Raw genomic sequence first — 21450 nt, 5'->3', positions numbered from 1 at the left:
GTCAAGTCCTTGCTGATAGATATGGGTGAGTTGGTGTCTACAACTCTGGTTGTGTGGAGTGACAACACGAGTGCCATTGCGATGAGTGCTAATCTAGTATTTCATGCTCGTTATAAGCATATCAAATTGGATCTGCATTTTGTGCGAGAAAAAGTGGCTTGTGGAGCTGTTCAGGTGAATTATGTACCTGCATAACACCAAGTAGCAGACGGGCTGACTAAACCCTTGCTGAAGTCTGCTCATGTTTTGTTTTGACAGAAAGTTCAAGTTGCTGAAGCTGAAAAGGAGATAGCTGAGAGGGACGGAGAGAATGTTGAAGTATGGTAATGTAGTTGCGTGCATGTTGAGCAAGTTAGTTAGGCAGTCGGTTATAAGGCTGCTAGAGTTGTTATGCTGATATTCATGCAGTTAGAACGTTCATGCAGTTGTTAGAACCCTTATTACTTGTATATATATATATATACTGTAATAGCTCTTAAATGAAAAGCAAGTTTGATGAATCTCCAAAACCTATTACGTGTGTAGTTTACTCGTATGTATAACAAAAACAAAGATTTAGAAGATTGGGACAACATAAAGAGGATGATCAATAATGAGACTTGATGAAGAGTGAATAGATACGATAGCAATAATGACAAGAGTGGACAATAATGGAGTTAATTTTAAATTTTGAGTTTTAACATGTTTATTGTTAAACTAAATTCAAAAAAATTTGAGTAACTTATGATAATTTCATTATTATTTTTAACTTGCAAGTCAAACTCTCATATAAAAACTCAAACTTAAATTAAATTCACAATATCCCAATCAAATAATTTTAATTATATTAAAATTTAAATGTTTAGATAATATGTTTAAAAATAATATTAGAGATATAATAAGCCCATTAATTTTCTTGAATAATAGCAGATTATTAATAAAATATTAAAGCATTATTTAAACACCATTCAAATATTAAATTAATATAAAATAAATTTATAAATAAAATAATTAAATATTTAATTAAAAATATGTAACAAATAGTTTAATATAAAAAAACTCATTATTTCAAGATAATATTTATCAATCTAACATAAACTGATATATATCTAAGAAAATGATGAGAATGTTCAACTAATAAAATAGTGTTGTTTGTATCTACTAGGAATCACTCCAAATGGAACATAAAATTAAAAATTAAAAAAATATTCTAATTAATATACTTTTTATTAAATTAAAGTAATTGTAAAATAATATATATTCTACTTACTCTAAATTATTTGATAATTAATATTCAATTACTTTACTAAATTAATGGGAGCATTCTTATTAACATTTTTGCTCTAAAGAAATAGCATTGGGTTTGACCAGTGATATATATTACATTGTTTTGTTCTTTTGGATGTGCTTCCGATTGAATTATGTTTCTCCATTTCCCCTGTTGTAATCCGATGTGAATAAGATGATCCCACTTTAAAGAGAAAGTTATTTGACCATCTTTTTATAGCTGAGAATTAAAGAAAACACGTTCATGGCTTCAAAAACGCTCGTCATTTTGTACCTCGAGAACTTCTTCATTTTTCTAATCTACGGTATGTTTAATGGCGTGTGGGTCTTTCTCTCTTTGAGAAGGACTCCGCCAAAACCCAGTACCATGGAACTTCTCCCACATCTCTTCTTCAAGCTTAAACAAAGCTTCATCGTCTTCCTCCGAAACCTTCATACCCAATAAAATATCTTTAACACAAATCATGGAACCATCACTCAATTCGCCCTCTTCACATCTACAGCCGTTCCTCGTTTGAAACAGCCCTTTCTTCCGCCGCCTTTTCAGGCGGAAAGCACGGCGGCACAGCCCTGCCGGGACTTTATAAATCACTAGGACCAGAAGGTTTGCTATCCCGCAAGGGCAACAACAGCAAACAGCCACGCACTCGGCCGTCGTCCCCCCACAAAATTCCCCCAAGTTCGCACTCTTCGTCGGACTGCTTCTATGGCTTCCATCGTCAACGCCGGAGAAAGACGTGGGATGGCTTTGCAGAATCGGCTGGGGCCGGTAGACGGTACCGGTCGGGGTCCTGAGGATTATCCGATGAGACATTAAATAAAAGGGTATTTTTGATTCGCTATTGGTCTGTTCCTTGTCCAATGAAGATGTTTTCAACAGAATCCAAACGGTGAAACACAGATAAAAAACAAATGAACAGAAATGGGTAACAAAAATCAGAAACAGAGAGAGAGCAGAATTTTAGAGGAAATGGATGTTGCTTTGACTTGTTTGGCGCTCTTACTTAGGGTTACCACTTACCATGAAAGAAACTAAACCAAACCACAGGGGTTTGAGAAAGAAGAGTGGAAATGTGAAGCTTTGGATTCTCTTCTTATTATAACTCCAACGTTTTGGCCTTTTGGGTGTTTCTAGAGGTTTGTTCCCCCAACTGATTTGTGCGTAGATTACGACTCACCCTTTTTATATCTAAAATTTAAATTCACTACCGTAAATCTTATATATATTTTTTTTTTAAAATTAAATATTTAAATTTATTATTTATAAAAGTGAGGTTAGTTCCGATAATAAAATATTCATATTAATTCACAAATTAAGTAATTTTCGTAGTAAATGAATTGTTGTTATTCTTTGATGATTCAAGATCAAACATTATAAATGCAAGGGATGTGAACGTTTAATGTCAAAAGTTAATAATTATCTTTAAACAGATATTGCATTGTATTTATCTCAGAGTAATAAAAACAATTCATATTAAAATATGTATAAACATAAATTAAATTTAAATAATAAAGAAAATGTCAATATGATTAAATAAGAAATGATAAAAGTGTCTGACTTATAGTAATAACTTTAGGTTTAATATAAAAAAAAGCTCATAAATTAGCTGACACTTTTTTTCATATGTAATGGGGTAAGGGGGAGATATGATAGTAGGTTGTTTCTAACGTCAGGTTGAAAGCAGCTTCCGTGGGAGACCTCCGAATTATGAAATACTCTCCGTGGGACTCGATCCTACAACCACAAGGTTAAAAGCTCATAAATCATATATATATTTTCATTTAGATGTGTTTATGTTTTTTAGTCATAATAGGTGTTTACCGTTTTTATTTTAAGAACATGATTTGTCATAATTGTTCAAAAAAATCTGTCACGCAAAATTCGTCATAAGATGTGTTTATAAATTTTTAAAAACTCATTTAAAAAAATAAAATTATTATTATTTAAAAACTTATAGTTTATCTAAAATCTAAAACAATCACAAAATCAGTAATCCCAACACATTATCCCCACTTCTCAACCGTCTACTCATCCATTGTTGGTTGATTATCTCCTTGTCATAGTCTCAATATCTAAAATCCCAAAATCCAAACCTTTAAATTCAAATCCTAAACCCTTAAATCCTAATCGAATTGCATGATACCGATGAGTGAGTGGATGATCGACCACGGTAATAGTGGCCAGCAACAAAATTGATTTTGGGATTAACAATTTTAGAGATACTTTGAAGTGTTTTATGAAATACTGAAGTATTTTTTTAAGATTTATGAATTTTATTTTTTAAAGGGTAAAGTATACAAATTGTCCTTAATTATAAGATATTATTTTATTAAGTTCTTCGATTATTAAAAGTTAAAGAATAGTCATCTGATTATAGGGAGTTACTTTGTTTATTTCACTGACTATTAAAAGTTATAAATGGTCACCCGACTATTTATCACGTTCCAAACTCGTCATTTTCGTTAAAAATTTGATGATAGTCTAAGCTGTACGTTGATCTACTGATCGAGTTATGATAAAATATGATCTCATAATCTCAAACGACTATCACACATTAAACATGTTAACGTTCAGCTCAGATGAACGTTAATTTTTTAACGGAAATGACGAGTTTGGAACATAATGAATGGTCGAGTAATCATTTTGTAACGTTTAATAGTCGAGTGACTCAATAAAGCAACTATTTATAATCAGATGGTCATTTTATAACTTTTAATAATCAATATACCCAATAAATTGTCAGGGTATCATTTGTCTTCTTGACACTTTCTAAAAAAAAGTAATGAAGATTAAAAATTAAACCAAGCGTAAAACATTGATTAGTTGAATGATTTTAAACAAAAAATTTTAATGTCCGTAATGAACAAAACACTTAAAATGATAACGTCGAAAATATTAAACACCTACATAGATAAAAATGTTAAACATTTAAATGAGAAAAAGAGATATAAGAATATTTTTTAATATTAAATAATAAATTTATACGATATTAATTTACTAACGTCCCATTGAAAAATAATTAATTAAAAGATTTAACATGTGATGTGAACTTATATAAAAGTGAGCATGCCATGCCACCAAAGTTTTTCCAATCCACTAAAATGAGTTTTTATTATAAGATCTTCTAGAAATTTAATATTGGGATTTAAATATTTATTAATTAAAGGAAAGTGTAAATTTCCATATTGTCTTGGGGTTTAGTCCACTAGCCGCCCTATTTGATTTACTAATAAATAATTTGGTAAATTTAGATTAAACCATTTTCTAATACATTCATATGAAAGAGAAGTCGTGGATTTCCGACCAACAAATCCGGTTGACACAAAAAAAAATTAAACTGCTAATTTAATCGATTTATATAATACAAATTAAAAATAATTGTATTAGACGCATAATTGTTGCGATTTAATTAATTAATTAATAAAAATAAGAATTGTGTAACTATGTTAAAGATGAAGGATCGAATGTCCGTTTTGTTATTTACTCCCTTTAGGTGGAAGTTGGGGAAAGCCAATGATGAAACGAGTTTTGCATCCCCCTATGCCTATTCATTATTTCCAAACACGACATCGTGACACGTCATTTACGTATTAGGTCAAGATGATGAAGTTACTCGCGCTCTTCGCGTTTGGTACACGTACCGCCTCCCTAGTGGTGGGTCCCATCAGGGATGAAAAAAATTCAAATTATAGATTTTAGTATCCCATAGGTGTATAAGGTCTACCATGCATTCATGATATATGCGAATAGAAATTATCAAATATCTATTATTATTTAAATTCACATTTTACATATAAACGCACCAATCAAGCAGTCTTTATGATAAATTAATTGGTGATATTCATCGAAGACTCGAACTCGAACATTATAGATATCAGAGATGTGAGTATTTGATATAAAAAAAATTGAGAGTTATATTTGAACATATATTATCTTATACTTAAATTATTAAAAATATTTAAATAATTAAAATAAAATATCAAATAAATAGTTTAACCATTTTTATTATATCCAGCAGGAGGTATTCTTAAAATGAAAAGAGAACTAAATTTGATAAGAAATACTTGTAGGTTCAAATGCCTAATTGCTGCCAAACCCACCAAAAAGCAGGCAAAGATGCCAATCGACATTGTGCAATTTCAAACACACAAAGTGGATTGCTATACATTAGAATATTGGGTAAACTATCCATTTAATACTTGAACTATCAATTTTGGTCTATTTTAATAAATAAACTTTTAATTTTTTAAAAACCATACATTCCGTTTAATTTTCATTTCATTTTAGTACCCGTCATTAAAAACTTAAAGCATTTAATACATAAACTATCATTTTTTGTATGTTTTAATACCTAAACTTTTTTAAAAAAAATCAAAATTAACGTTAAATTTTGCACGAGATACTGAAATAAAACAAAAACCAAAAACAACGGGACCTGAAATGAAATAAAAATTAAATTTTAGGTATGATTTTAAAAAAATTAAAAGTTTAGATACTAAAATATATCAAAATTGATATATTTAATACTAAATGCATAATTTACCCTAGAATATTAGCATCTACTTCAATTTTAGTTAGGCTTAAATATACAAAAGATGTCCAACCTATGCCCTTTTTTCAGTTTAATGCCTAACATTTATTTCATTCCAATTTGGTGCATAACATTTCATTTCGTTATTCATTTGGTGCCCAGACCATCAACATCGTTAATTTCCACTTTAAGTGACACGTGTCACAATCTGCTAATTTTAAAAATTTTATTTAAAATTAAAAAATTAAAATTATATATATATTTTAAAAAGAAAACACAAATATTGAAATAAACTCAAAACTTTGAAAACCTTCATTTCAACCCATAAAACCACGCCAGTCTCCGCCTTTTGTCGTCGACGAAGCTCTACCCGACCTCCCTTCCACTTGGTGACCAAAACCCCCATGAAATCATGATCGATCGATGGCCGATCAATGACGAATCAACGTTTTATACTCTGTAAACCCTAGGACTCACGATCCCACGCGATTTCGACGACCGATCGACCGTTGATCGGTTATGAATACATGGAGGTTTTGGTCTCCGAGGGGAGGGGAGGTCGAATGGAGCTTCTTCGACGGCAAAAGTTGACGACCGGAGTGAGTTTAGGGATTGAAATGAAGGTTTTCAAAGTTTTAGGTTTATTTCAAAATTTGTTTTTTTAAGAAATATTTAATTTTAATTTTTTAATTTTAAATATATTTTTTAAAATTAACAGATTATGGTACTTGTAATTTAACGACCAAACTTAATGGTCTGTCACGGCTTAACCCATTTTGAGTAACAGAATGAAGCGTTAGACACTAAACTAGAACGAAATAAACATTAAGCACTAAACTAGAAATAGAGGTATAGATTAGACACCTTTTGTATATTTAAGCCTTTTAGTTATTGCAGAACTAACACTGGTTTTTGTCAGATTCTTACATTTCAACGAAGAAAGTATCAAATTTTGGCATCAAGCCTTCATCACGTGGACACCGCCACCATCCGTCACAAAAACCCAACTTGGGGTTCATCGCCTCTTCACTCACCGCCACTCAAACTCCCTGGAACATTTCATTAACCCACTTCAAAATTCTCTATACTCATTTCCCCTAATCCCAAAACTCACTACTTGATACCTTCAAAAGCTACATTCTCAAGCTTCTGGTCTTTAATGGTGGGAAAGTGGTAAACTTTAATCATTTCAGCTGATTTCAAACCCTTTATTTCCTTGGAACAGAGGTCTAGAAACATGAACTTAGGCTGTTATCAAACCATTCAGTTCCCTACAAAAGAAAAGTCCGGGTTTTTGTACTGGAATCCATTGAAATGCCCACGATAAAAAGGTAACAAGATTGGTGGTGTCAAATTCGGAAACTTTCAGATTAGTCAAAGGAGAAAAGACACTAGTACGAGGTTGAAATCGATGTTGAGCGTAGACAGTGAGGTGGAGATAGAGGGAAAGGAAGGACTGGATAGGGGGAGTAAATACGATGAAATTGTTATAGGGTCTGGAATTAGAGGGCTTGTTGCAGCTACACAGTTGGCTGTTAAAGGAGCCAAGGTTTTGGTATTAGAGAAATATGTGATTCCTGGTGGGAGTTATGGGTTTTACCAAAGAGATGGATACACTTTTGATGTTGGATTTTCTGTCATGTTTGGATTCAGTGATAAGGTTGCTTTCTTTCTTATCTGTGTTTGTGTTAAGCCTATGTTACTCGGGTTCAGATTAGTTCATGTTTAGTTCTTTCATGCATTTGAAGTGGATTATGTAAGCATGTTTGAATTTGCCATGGTTTTTTAGTTTTCCTGGGTTGATGTGTGGCTCGATTTTTGGCAGGGGAATCTCAATTTGATAACTCAAGCATTGGCCGCGGTTGGGCGCAAGATGAAGGTGATTCCTGATCCGACTACAGTTCATTTCCATCTACCGAATAACCTTTCAGTTCGAGTACATAGAGAACACAGTGAATTTATTGCCGAACTCACGAGTAAGTTTCCACATGAAAAGGAAGGGATCCTTAAATTTTATGGCGAATGATGTGTTGGAGTATGAAATACGTTGCAACTCTACTATGCTGCTGTTACCTACTGAATGATGTTAAGCATGGGTTTGTTATGATTCTGTTATGAGTTTTTTTTGCTTACATGTATTCAACTCACGTTTATTCACTCTCTTTGCGTGCTAAGCTGTCAATTGAGTTAGTTAGTGTTGTTATTCTACATAGTATATAAGCACCTATTGCTTAGTATGAATATTATGTATTCTGGTTTTCAATAAAATGAATAAGAAGTTATTCTTCATTTTCCTTTCTTCTTGCTTTTCAATGATAGATTAGCTGCTATCATAACATGGTATCAGACGCTTTTCCTGGAAACGCGTTTTTCGTTGCGTGGTATTGTATTTGCTGGTGAAGAGCTATAGTTGAACCGCAGGTTGTGTCTTCAGTGAATTCCCCTGGGAATTCCTCTGTGACTCTCTCTACTCCATCCTGTGTTCAGCATATTCCCAAACATTACACGGTCAAACTTACTAAGAGTACGTATCTGCTATGGAAGCATCAGGTAGCTCTTATTCTTGATGGATATGGTTTGCTGAAATATGTTACGACTGATAGTGTTGTTCCAGATGAATGGATTACAAATGAGTCTGGTCAGGTTGAGGAGAATCAAGCCTTTGTCGTTTATAGACAACAAGATAAATTACTGGCGTCTTGGTTGTTGACAACAGTTAGCTTGGATGTTTTACCTCATCTTACAAGTTTAATGTCCTCCATTACTATTTGGAATGCCATAGCACGATTTTTTGGGGCTAGATCTAGTGCTAAAATTTCTGCACTTCGACACATTTTGCATTCTCAACGAAAAGAAGGTTTGACGGTAAGTGAGTATTTGGTTAAGATAAAATCTATATGTGATATGTTAAATGCAGCTGGTTGTGTTGTTACGGAGCAGGAGCAGGTAAGTGTTGTGCTTGCTGGATTATCCATGGAGTTTGAGTCTATTATTGTGATTGCGTCTCGTGATTCTTTATCACTAGATATCCTTACTGAAATACTTCTTGATTGTGAAGCTCGGCAGAAGACCTTTCTTAGCGAGGGTCTCTCAGCAAATCTGGTGGTTCGTTCGAACGATTCTCGTGCTCGTGATGTTTTAGTAAGTGAAGAGACGTCTGAGAAGCAGCCTTCTCAAGTTACTGGGCAGCAAGGTAATAACTATCGAGGGCGTGGTCGTGGAAGGTTTAATGGTTCCAATCGACCTCATTGTCAGTTGTGTGGTAAGTTTGGTCACACAGTTCAAAAGTGCTATCATCTGTTTGATAGAGACTTCACTGGTGTTTCTACTGTGGCTGGACAGAGTGATACTTGGAAGAAGTCTCCAAGTTCAAATGTTGGTAGTCATTTATCTCCCTCACATGCTCCTAGGATGCAAGCTTACTCACATCATATGGCATCACCTTATTCAGTTGGTATGATTTATCCATCCTCGTTGTATCCTGGAGTTCCCGGATAACCACCTCCGGTTTATCATGGTTTTCCATACTCATCTTTTAGATCCATGCCTATGGACACTAGATTTAGTTCATCCAATCCAACGGTACCAACAGCAGTGTATGCTTCTGCTTTGCCTAGTGCTGCGCCTTCGAGTGTGGCGTCTCAGTCTTCTGCTGCTGGTGCACTGTGGTATCCTGACATGGGTGCTACCCATCAAGTTTCGAATGATCTCTCAGTGTTTGATTCAGGAACTACCTATACAGGTAATAAAACACTTCTAATGGGTAATGGTAAGGGTGTTTCCATAACTCATATTGGTCAAGGATGCTTGCAGACTAGTTTCAAGCCTTTGATCTTGCAAAATATGTTGCATGTTCCTAATATTAAGAAGAAATTGTTATTAGTTTCTCAGTTTACACGTGATAACAATGTATTCCTTGAATTTCATCCATTCGACTGATTTGTGAAGGATGCTCAGACTCAGACCATTTTATTGCGAGGGAAGCTCACGGATGAAGGTTTATATCAGTTACATCCTACTGTTGAAAAGGAGACTAGCTATCATGCTAATAATGTGTCAAGATAACAATCTCTTTTGGATTTGTGGCATAAAAGATTGGGTCATGCTTCGGTTAAAACTGTAAAGATAGTTATGAAAACTTGTAATGTGTCTACTGATGCATGTAGCTTATCTCAAATTTGTACTGCTTGTTTAAAAGGCAAAGCACATAAGCTTCCATTTTGTAAATCGATGACTGAATACACTTCTCATTTTCAATTGATTGTTTCGGATGTATGGGGACCAGCTCCTTTCACGTCTTCAGATGGCTATGTCTATTATGTATCCTTCATTGATGTGTTTAGTAGGCATACTTGGCTTTATTTGCTTAAGCGTAAGTATGAGGTAGGGCAGTGTTTCATTCATTTTTACAAAATGATAGAGGTTCAGTTTGGTAAAACAATCAAGGCTGTGCAAAGTGATGGTGGAGGTGAGTATCAACCTCTTCATACATGGTTTCGTGATCATGGAATTCAACATCGAATTTCATGTCCGAACACCTCTGAACAGAATGGAAGAGCTGAGAGGAAACATCGGCATGTGGTCGAGATGGGGTTGACTTTATTGGCTCAAGCTCATTTGCCTTTGAAATTCTGGAGTCATGCGTTTACAACATATGTGTATTTGATAAATCGTCTACCAACTGATGTTCTTAGTGGCAAGTCATCTTTTGAGAAATTATATTAAGCATCACCTAACTATTCTGATCTACGTGTGTTTGGTTGTGCTTGTTTTCTATTCTTGAGACCTTTTAACATGTACAAATTGGAGTATCGATCTAGGCAATGTGTGTTTCTTGGATACAACTCTTCTCACAAAGGTTATAAATGCTTGGATGAAAATGGCCAAATTTTTGTTTCTAGGCATGTGATTTTTGATGAGACAGTATTTCCCTACAGTGTGTGCAAGGTGACTGAAAATCACAGTGTGTCCCCTCATGTTTCGAATGGTGTCTTGCCAGTGGTTATGGTTCCACGAGATCATCAGTCTTCGGTTGAGAGAAGTACTAGTAATAATGCTCATGCAAATCCAGTTCATGATACTTGTGGTGTCGATGGGCATGATGTTTCTTCTAGCAAAAATGCTGATGAATCAAATGTTGTTCCTAGTCCAGGTACGACTAATATCAGTATGAATCAGCTAGTTGATGGTGTTGCTGAATGGTATAGCATTGATAGTGAGTTATGTTCACATGAAATCGTTCCTAAATCAACTGTGTTACTAAATGATACTCGTGTTCCTCCTGACACAACTACTAATGCGCATCCTATGGTTACTAGGAGTAAGAGTGGCATTAGGAAACCGAGAATTTATCAAGTTGTGTGTGCTATTAGAGAGCCTCACAATATAAAAGAGGCTTTCATGCATCCTCATTGGAAGACTGCTGCTCAAGCGGAATATGATGTTTTAGTTCAGAACAAAACATGGTCTCTTGTTCCTCTTCCTGCAAATATGCGAGTTGTTACGTGCAAATGGTTGTTTAAAGTAAAACGAAATGCTGATGGTTCTGTGGCTCGCTATAAAGCTCGTCTTGTAACAAAGGGCTTTCTTTAAGAACCAGGAGTTGATTTTCATGAGGTTTTCAGTCCAGTGGTTAAACCTTCTACAGTTCGTATTATACTTTCCCTTGCTTTGACTAATGGTTGGGCGTTACGACAAATAGATATCAATAATGCTTTCTTGAATGGCATTCTCACTGAAGAAGTTTATATGATTCAGCCACCAGATTATCAGCTAGGTGATGCGAACACTGTTTGCAAGCTTCATAAAGCTATTTATGGACTGAAACAAGCTCCTCGAGCTTGGTTTGAACGACTCCGTATATACTTGGAGTCTGAGGGATTTGTATTAGCCAAATCTAATTCATCTCTTTATATTTACAAGACAGCTACCAGTATTATGTACTTGTTAGTATATGTTGATGACATAATACTTACTGGGAATAAAGTTGATGAAGTGCAACTTGTCATTGACAAATTGAATGTGCAGTTTTCCTTGAAGGATCTCGGAACCTTGAACTATTTTTTGGGTGTTGAAGTCTGTTATGACTCAGGTGTTATAGTGTTGAGTCAGAGAAAGTACATTAAGGACTTGCTTCAGCGTAGTGGTTTTGATGGGGCTAGGAGTCTTCCTACACCAATGGTGTCGAGTTGTAAACTGTCGAGTAAGGGTGAACCTAGTTTTAAAGATGCAACTTACTACAGGAGTATTGTTGGTGCATTACAATATGTTGTAATTACTCGTCCGGATGTTGCCTTTGCAGTTAATCGAGTATGTCAGTTTATGCAAGCACCACTTGAGTCTCATTTTCAGGTAGTGAAGCGAATCCTACGCTATCTGCAGGATACAGTTGATTTTGGGTTACGATTTTCACCTTCCTCCAAATTAACGCTATCTGGCTTTGCTGATGCTAACTGGGGATCGGATGTAGATGATAGGCGTTCAACATCTGGTTATTGTATTTACTTTTATGGAAACTTAGTGTCATGTAGTTCTCGTAAGCAACAGGTGGTAGCTCGATCTACTGCTGAGGCTGAATATTGAAGTGTTGCGTATGCTGCAGCTGACATGCGATGGATTTTATCTTTACTTTCTGAGTTGCATATTGTGGTGCATGGTACACCTACTCTATGGTGTGATAATTCAAGTGTGGTTGTTGTGTGTGCTAATCCGGTTCTTCATTCTAAGTTTAAGCATGTGGAACTGGATTTATTCTTTGTGAGAGAGATGGTTGCTGCTGGAACACTACAGGTTCATGAAGTTCCAGTAATTGAACAAGTGGCTGACATTTTCACGAAACCACTATCTGCTCCTTTGTTTCTAAAGCATAGAATACGGTTACTAATTGCTCAACTCAAAGATAAGTCTGTAATTCCTGCACTGTGTAATGAAGCCGTTGTTGAGGATGTTGATGAATGCAGTATGAAGCGTTGCAAAATCATTGAGCAGGGTGAATGTTGACGAATGCAATTCTTCAAGAGTAACTGAGTAGGGTGAATGTTGATGAATGCAATTCTTCAAGAGTAATTGAGTAGGGTGAATGTTGGAGTATGAAATACGTTGCAGCTCTACTATGCTGTTGTTACCTACTGAATGATGTTAAGCATGGGTTTGTTATGATTCTGTTATGAGTTTGTTTTGCTTACATGTATTCAGCTCACGTGTATTCACTCTCTTTGCGTGCTAAGCTGTCAATTGAGTTAGTTAGTGTTGTTATTCTACTTAGTATATAAGCACCTATTGCTTAGTATGAATATGATGTATTCTGGTTTTCAATAAAATGAATGAGAAGTTATTCTTCATTCTCCTTTCTTCTTGCTTTTCAATGATAGATTAGCTGCTATCATAACATGCTGGAAGGTGTGTTCGGATTGAGTTGACCGCTACTTAATGTAGTTTTCTATAGTTATATTTTAGTTCATTACTCACTTTTAGTACTTGTATGTATATTTGGCTAGATCTTCAATGCTTTGAACTCGTTGCAATTGAAGTCACTCGAGGACCAATCTACCTTTTCGGACAGTTCTTTCAGAAGCCTCTTGAATGTTTGACACTTGGTAAGGACTTCTAAACATTTAATTACTTGATGTGCAATTTTAAACATAAATAGTTTCATAGCGATCGAGATGATGTCCCCTCTTTGTCTACAGCTTATTATTTGCCCCAAAATGCCGGAGATATTGCTCGAAAGTACATTAAGGATCCAACTTGTTGTCTTTCATAGATGCAGAGGTGTGTGACAAAATTAATATTTGTATTCCTAAAAGAAGATAAAAGAAAATGAGTGGTAGAGTCTGAGATTGTATTTGTTGTAAGGTATTTCTACTAATACCGAAGTATTCCTGCAGTGTTTCATAGTGAGCACGGTTAATGCTTTGCGGACACCAATGATCAATGCAGGCATGGTAAGCTGTTCGATTAGTTTCTCTCTCTTATTATCGTGTCTCTCATCTGTAGATTGTGGCAGGTCCTTTGTGACAGGCATTTTGGAGGAATTAATTACCCTGTTGGTGGTGTTGGTGGAATCGCAACGTCTTTGGCGGAGGGACTGATCGATCAGGGTAGTGAAATACTTTACAAGGCAAATGTGACTAACATCATACTTGATCAAGGGAAAGCTGTAAGTTCATTCTTAGTTTTGAAATTCACTTCAAAGCCTAAATCATGGATGGATCTACATGTAAAATGTTATTTATTGCTTACGGAACTGTATTTTGGATTGACTTTTGTAGGTTGGAGTGAAACTGTCAGATGGAAGGGAGTTTTTTGCCCAAACCATAATATCAAATGCTACTCGATGGGATACCTTTGGTTAGTGTTCGGAAAGAGCTGGTTACGTTCCGCGTACTGGTTTTTTCAGCTGTATTTTCGAATGACTGATTGTAATCCGTGGTCTCACAGGGAAGCTGTTAAAAGGAGAAAGTCTTCCAAAAGAGGAAGAAAACTTCCAGAAAGTTTATGTTAAGGCTCCATCATTTCTTTCAATTCACATGGGCGTTAAAGCCGATGTTATGCCTCCTGATACTGATTGTCACCATTTCATGCTCGAGGTATTTTCGTTTCTAATTGGCTTCCTTAGAATCAACTCTCTCAGACACGAAATTGATGAATATAGATTTTCTTAGTTGTTAACTAATTGTTTCATTGCATATTTGTTTCTCTATACGACAAGGATGAATGGACAAGATTAGAGGAACCATATGGGATTATCTTTTTAAGCATTCCAACTGTTCTCGATTCATCGTTGGCTCCAAAAGGGCGTCATATTCTGCACATATTTACAACTTCTCCTTTAGAAGATTGGAAGGTAAGTTCAGGCCATATATATATATATATAATCTAGAAGCTATTCCCGGTCCATTACCCCGAAACTTCCTCCAAAGGACTATGAGGCGAAAAAGTAGCTAATTGCAGAGGAAGTCATTGGGAGATTAGAAAAGAAGCTATTTCCGGGGCTTAAATCATCAATTGTTTTTAAGGAGGTATATGCTGTATCTTCATAATACTTCATGCTAAGGTGGCTGTTACATGTTATTTATTTATTTTTTAAAAGAAGGAAGAAAAGAAAGTAAGATGTTGAAGACCAGGGCAGCACTATATAAAAAAAACGGAAAATGGTTTCCATCGTGAACTGAACAAAACCGACTTCTCAGTTTGTACATAACTATTTCAATTCTCCAGTTATGAAATCTTTTGAAAATCACTTATAGGTAGGGACCCCAAAGACACACAGACGGTTCTTGGCTCGTGACATGGGAACTTATGGACCGATGCCTCGTCAAATTCCCAGAGGCACATTAGGAATGCCATTTAATACAACAGTGAGTCCTATATTGAATTCCACTTGTTTTTTATGGTTTAGGTAATTCTAATACTCTTTTAAGCTGTGCTGCTAGTTTAATGGTGTACATACAATAATAACTTGCAGGGTATTAGTGGTCTTTATTGTGTCGGAGATAGCTGCTTTCCTGGAGAAGGTGTTATAGCGGTTGCTTTTTCGGCTGTAATGTGTGCTCATTGGGTTGCTGCATATATCGGTTAGATGTCTCTTTTCCTGAACTAGTACAAGGATAGCATTATTGTCAATTTGAATTAGAAAAGAAAAAATTCCATAGGAAGTGAGAATTTACTATAAGTCCATGTTGCTTGAACGTGGGGGTAAATCGAACATCGGCAATCGTCCAACTAGGATACTTAAATTATTTCAAGTCACCTGCTTTGGCTATGCATGTTTCTGCCCTCCTGGTTGACATTCATAGTTCTTTTTCTTTCTTTTCTAAGGGCTTGAGAAGAAGTCTCCCATATTCGAAGCTGCTCTTCTTCGATTACTTGTTTGTTTAAGTACATTGGCTTAAGGTAACATATATGGAGATACAACCCGTTAAACTGACATCTGCTCGGAAAGTATCAGTATCTGGCCGATCAGAGGCTCATAGAAATATTTTTGTTGTCCTTTCTCTTGCTGGAAGTTGGACAAAATATTTGTAGAAAAAGATCACATGTTAGTCGGATGCTTAAAGTTTCTTTTTCATTTTTGAGAAATTTTTTGATCAAATAACTTGGCTTAATAAAACTTTACATTTCAACTGAATGCTCGAAAATGTTATTTAAAATTTGCACGTCAGCACTTAAACGATTTGAACAAACAGACAAGATTATAAAAAGTTGGACCCAGATCACATGGAATGAAAATACAGAGAATATATCTCAAAATTTTGAATAGTAAAAGGACCAACATAATTTGAGCGAAGTAAATCATGTTTAAGCTCGGGAACATAGATTCATCTTCCGCAAAGACAAGTATGCCAAGAGACGGTATAAAAAAATCATGGCTACCAATGCTCCAACTTCCCTCAGTCCATTGTCTGGTTTGATCCCTTTAAATGGTGGCACCATGTCCTGGTATTGAACCTTTAGAAGAAGCTTATAAGTGTGATAGTTAAAAGACATATATCGAATCCAGGATATGAACACCGGCACTCTCTGCAAAATCAAAAGTGAATTTCAAACACGAATACTGGAAGAAAAATGAAGGGTCGAAACAAACTTCGACTATAGATTACGTGAAGCTATTCATTGTTGTTGATAAGATTTGGTAGCCTACCTCTACAAAATAGCCGCCAGCCAGCATAAAGGTCATCACAGTAACTGAAGCAAGTGTGGTGGCTCTCTTTAAGTCCATTAAAGAGGCTCCAATTGCTAGTCCTAGACCCTGCAAAAGCAGCCATATTCCACGGTTGATTTTACACATTAATAGAATCTTTTAAACTATCTGCTGCGGATGGGGCGAACCTGAGCTGCAACAATGCAGAGGAAGACTGTAAGCATGCTGAGGAAGAATGGAGCAGCACTCAGTCTCAGGCCAGCCATGAAATAAACTACTAAAATGAAAAGCACTGGCAATATAAGATCGAGCGGAAGGTCGCTTGTGGTTCGAGCTAAGAAGTAAGCACTCAGTCTATACATGTCTGCTGCTCTTTCTTTGTTAAGCATTGCTCTTTCTTGAGGGAATGTGAAGATTGCTGTGAAAACAGGGAAGAAACCCCAGAAAACGGCAATGAAAAACAGCAACCCCGCCTGCAAGTTTCTCAAGGTTCTAGTGTTAGTGCATTCGATTCGGAAAAACCGATCTTGATGGCCTCTAATAGTGAAACAGATGATCAAAATTTTACCTGATCTCGACGGCCTTTAATGGTTTTACTATCTGATTGCCACCATAGTAATCCCAGGATGACTGCAGTGGAAAGAACTTGAGTGATTCTCAACCAGCTGAAATAATCATGCCTTCTTTCTTTGATCCCTCTGATGAACAATATGCAGTATTGTTGCCACCAGCTCGCTCCCCACTGCCGCTTCGAAGACGACACTTTCAGTTTTAGCTCTTCGTCTAAGGGAAGTGGAGCCATAATTTTCTTCTCGGTTTCTGTAAATCTCGACTCGTAGGCTTCCACAAGGTACTGCTTTCAAATGAAAGGACCATTAAGCACATTACTGTTTTCGACGTTGAAATTAGCCATGGAAATGGGAAGTATTTTACCTCGTGGACAACCTCCGGTGGTGGCTTCCCATTTCGCGTTTCGGTTTCGGAATTCTCCATTTGAACTCTGTCTTCGAGTTCCGATGGCACGGAGATATCGTTAAGGTTCCCATTTGCGAGGTCGAGCAGAAACTCTGCTGGATTCATGGCAATTAGAGGGGAGCATCCTATAGACGAGAAATAAACCATTGCTTCCGAAGCTTTCCCGAAGTACAACAAACTGCCTTTCCCTAAAAGAATCAACTTATCGAATTTGTGAAAGAGTCTACTTGATGGCTGGTGGATCGTTGTTATCACAGTCTTCCCGGCCTGCAAATAAGTATGCAAAATTAATTACAAAACATTTTCAGATTTCGAATTACAGGATTGGCTTGAGATATCATACCTCAGCTATGTCATGTAATGTTTGAACTGTCCTTAAAGCTGTCGTGGAATCCAAACCGGAGGTTGGTTCGTCGAGGAACAGAAGGGAAGGGTTGATTATGATCTCGTTACCGATACAGACTCGTTTCCTCTCCCCGCCCGACACGCCGCGGACGAACGAGCCGCCGATCATCGTGTCCTGACATCTACGTGTTTCACAATTGCAAGAACAAGTTTAGAGACTCGAAAAAGCGGGGTGTTTTGGAGAAAGCAGAGATGATGAAGTACCTATCCAAGCCTAGCTCATAAATGACATCCAAGGCTCGTTTTTCCTTCTGCTGTCTCGTTAACGCCGGCGGCAGTCGAAGAAGAGCTGCATATGTCAACGTTTCTTTCACAGTAAGGTGAGGAAACAAGACATCATCTTGTGTCACGAATCCAATCCTGTCGTGAATACCACTAATATCATTCCAATTCTTATAATTTGACTCGTCCAATTCACCCAAGCATGAAGTTTTACATTCTTACCTGCTTTTAAGAAACTTGGAGTAAGGCTGGTCGTTATACGTAATCGAGCCGCCGATCGTCGACTGAGTTAATCTGCCGCCGAGTAGATTAAGAAGTGTGGTCTTCCCACTGCCTGAAGGTCCCATAAGTGCAAGAACTTCTCCTGGGTTTACAGAACCTGAGATTCCATACAATATATCCTTCTCTACACTACTTGTCATTCCTTTGATAATCACCTTGTAAGTCACATCTGTGAACTGCAGATTTTCAGGATTCAACCTTCATTAACATTTGAAAACTATGTATAAAAACATAAATTTATCTATGCCGGACACATACTCGTATCCTACACTCAAACTCGAAACCAAATAATATAACAATTCTCCATCCTTTGCCTGTCCACAGATGGGTTACTAACAAGCACAGATTTCAAGACCTGAAGATGCTATTACTGGGAAATCTTCACGTTTAAAAACCGTTACCTTCAAGTAAATTGGCAAAGTAGGCTCTGTTTGAAATTTTGGCTTGTAAGTTCCAGCTTCAATATCTTCAGCTGCAAATTACCATTTGCTTAAGAAATCCAGATGAATGATAACATGATACCACTCATAATTCACTGACTAATATCTAATAAGATTTGATAATAATCACATTTTTCTTAACATGTTCTATATTTATGTTCATAAGAATCAAGTAACACATGTATTCCAGGCCATAAATAATTTAATATAGGCTTAATTATAAAATAAGTGCCCAAACTATATTGCTTTTCTCATATTGGGGTTCAAACATTTTTTTGAATCATCCAGGTGCCTAATGACGTTACCATTTTAGGTGCTCAGGACATAACGACCGTTAAAAAAATTCCGTTAACTAACATGTGTCACGTTTTGGTAATTTTGTTTTTTTAAAAAATAAAAAAATATTACATTTATGAATAAAACTATTTTTTCAAAAATTACAAAAAGCCCCTAATCTCTAACCCTAACCTCCCTTGCCGACCACGGCCACAGTCGCCGACATTGCCCTTGCCATCTCCCTGGTCGGCCCTCGTCTCCCTTGCAGTAATGCACATCATTGAATCGCTTGGGTGTCACGAATTTAAGGGTTTGAGGTAGTCATAGACCGATTTTGGGTCGTGATTTTGTCGTTTCCTTCGTCGGAGGCACAATGTTTATGGTCGGGTTACGCTTGTCGTATGGTGGAGGTTCTAGTGGGGGTTCGATCGACGAACGACAACAGTTAACGTGCGTTTAGGGATTAAAATTGGATTTTTCAAAGTTTTGAGGTTTTTAAAAAAAAATAGTTTTTTTAGATTTTTATTATATAGTTTTAATTTTTAAAATAAAAATTTAAAAATTACAATAATGTGACATCTGTCACTTAACATTGAAATTTAACGACTGTCACGGTCCAGATATAAATTTTTTTTTGTATAGTTTGAACACATATTTAAACCAATTTGGAAAAAGTATAGTTTGAACACTTATTTTACAATTAAGCTATATATATATATATATATATATATATATATATATATGGTAAATAAATTGTTATTATTTCTTGTCCCTAGTTCAACACAATAAATGTCTGGAGTATAAGCGTTCAATATCAAATGACCCAGAATGTTATTTGAACAAATATTACCTTATAATTAATTTATATTAATCATATATATATATATATATATATATATATAACTAGATAGGGTTTTAGTGTATAAATTTATTAGAACTTCATTTATAATAGATACAAAATTCTAGAAGCAAATGGAATTTTACCTATTCGCATATAATTTAATTTTTTTTTCATGTATTTTCAGAATTGAAGTGACTTGTAACAAAATAATGTTGGGAAACCTTTATTTGACCTAACTTTTTCGTGTAACATAAACCAATTATTTGCTTACATGCCTACAATCACTCTTCAATCTATATTTTGTGGCCAAAAGAATACTTCATTTTTTAAAAAATATTTATTTACAAAAAAAATATGGTTTTAAACGAAGCATCTAACCTTTTACGTAATTATTGATATTTTTAATAATTTAAAAAAGTAATTTGCATGAGAAATGAAAACATTATTTCAAGTATCTAGTATAAAAAAATTAAAAAATATAAATTATTATGACATTTTAATTGTTTTCACTTGTAAATTCTTTAAGTTATTTAACACCTACTGATTAAATGTAAAAGCTGTAGTGTTTTGCATGAGAAGGTAGAGATATAATACAAAAACTTACGTATATCGTCGTCGCTAAAGAGTTTTGAAGCGGCGATCTCGTCCGGCGGAACAGTGAAGCCAGTGAAAGAGAAAGAAAGGCCCAAGCTAGCGCTAGAGGCACGGCTGAGCGCCGCCCCGCTGCTCACTTCGTCCAAGTCCAGCTTCATCTGAGCACTCCTCGCCTTCCTAATGTGAGTGTTTTTGCTACCGCCGCTCCGTCCGGGCGATGCGCTCACCAACAACCGCCAGCTCGATTTGCGCGACAAACTTCCGCCGCTATCGGACGTTCCCGGCGCTTGATCGCTTTGCGACGCCGGCGATTTGAACGCCGCCGCCAGTGTTTCCAATAGTTGATCGGATTTTGTTCGACCCAACGTCGTTGAATTATTTGGTTTGTCCATGTAGAAAATAACTGTACCCACGTAAGATTTAAACAAAATAAAAAGAAATGAATGAATGAAAAATAATGCTATTATATCAGGAAATGTATGGTACAGAGGGCTGCCCACATGAACTGGTAACTGTGGATCCCGTGTTATCACGTAAAAAGAAAAATAAGATGAATTCAAGTTTAGCTATTATTCTTTGCAAAATTGTTGATTTTCTTGATCATTTTTGTTTCCCGCGAAAATTTCAAACAGAAAAGAAAAGAAAATTCACTGGAAACTTGACTTCTGTGAGACATAATTTCAATAATTAAAAAAACACAGTGAAGGAAATAGTTAAAATTAAAAAAAAAACTATAATGATTTCATTTTCAGTACCTTTTTTATATTCTTATGAACCAAACAATAAAGAGCCAAAAAGATGAAAAATTACTTGAAAAGAAAAAAAAAATAAGTGTTTGCCTTTTGAGCTGTTAAACAGCTTCAGTACGAGTAGTACTTATAAGGTGCAATTAAAGAAGAGAGGAAGACTTAAAATCACCAAAATAACCTTGGAATTCTTCAAGTTTTACAAGTACACCCATAAAATCCGATTATA

The 21450-nt window shown here is 35.7% G+C and overlaps 2 protein-coding genes and 1 pseudogene across 2 annotated transcripts; 1 reads left to right on the top strand and 2 right to left on the bottom strand.

Moving 5' to 3' along the window:
• Nucleotides 1-1561: 1561 nt before the first annotated feature.
• On the bottom strand, nucleotides 1562-2080 carry LOC120154152. The gene has a single exon (XM_039165965.1). The coding sequence runs from the start codon at nucleotides 2078-2080 to the stop codon at nucleotides 1562-1564; it is 519 nt and encodes a 172-aa protein (XP_039021896.1).
• A 5325-nt stretch (nucleotides 2081-7405) lies between these two features.
• LOC120153987 lies at nucleotides 7406-15879 on the top strand (annotated as a pseudogene).
• A 203-nt stretch (nucleotides 15880-16082) lies between these two features.
• Nucleotides 16083-20882, bottom strand: LOC120153986 (ABC transporter G family member 22-like). The gene is made up of 10 exons (XM_039165844.1): nucleotides 20486-20882; nucleotides 18733-18796; nucleotides 18265-18507; nucleotides 18025-18180; nucleotides 17759-17942; nucleotides 17374-17682; nucleotides 17009-17293; nucleotides 16629-16913; nucleotides 16441-16548; nucleotides 16083-16319 (listed from the first exon to the last, which is right to left on the bottom strand). The coding sequence occupies exons 1-10, from the start codon at nucleotides 20865-20867 to the stop codon at nucleotides 16098-16100; spliced, it is 2238 nt and encodes a 745-aa protein (XP_039021775.1). The 5' UTR covers nucleotides 20868-20882; the 3' UTR covers nucleotides 16083-16097.
• Between the last annotated feature and the right edge of the window lie 568 nt (nucleotides 20883-21450).

This window comes from Hibiscus syriacus, unplaced genomic scaffold, assembly GCF_006381635.1.
Source record: "Hibiscus syriacus cultivar Baekdansim isolate YM2019G1 unplaced genomic scaffold, ASM638163v2 tig00111105_pilon, whole genome shotgun sequence".
Taxonomy (NCBI): domain Eukaryota; kingdom Viridiplantae; phylum Streptophyta; class Magnoliopsida; order Malvales; family Malvaceae; genus Hibiscus; species Hibiscus syriacus.
The sequence above is the reverse complement of the archived record's forward strand: the minus strand, read 5'-3'. Positions and strand labels throughout refer to the sequence as shown.

What these genes read in the sequence shown, in the direction of transcription:
- LOC120154152 (XM_039165965.1), bottom strand. Translation starts at nt 2,080, where the DNA reads ATGTCTCATCGGATAATCCTCAGGACCCCGACCGGTACCGTCTACCGG.
- LOC120153986 (XM_039165844.1), bottom strand. Translation starts at nt 20,867, where the DNA reads ATGGACAAACCAAATAATTCAACGACGTTGGGTCGAACAAAATCCGAT. An exon ending in GAGCCTACTTTGCCAATTTA is followed by an intron (nt 18,508 to 18,732) that starts CTTGAAGGTAAC and finishes GAATCCTGAAAA; the next exon opens with TCTGCAGTTCACAGATGTGA. An exon ending in TTAAAGGCCGTCGAGATCAG is followed by an intron (nt 16,914 to 17,008) that starts GTAAAATTTTGA and finishes AGAAACTTGCAG; the next exon opens with GCGGGGTTGCTGTTTTTCAT.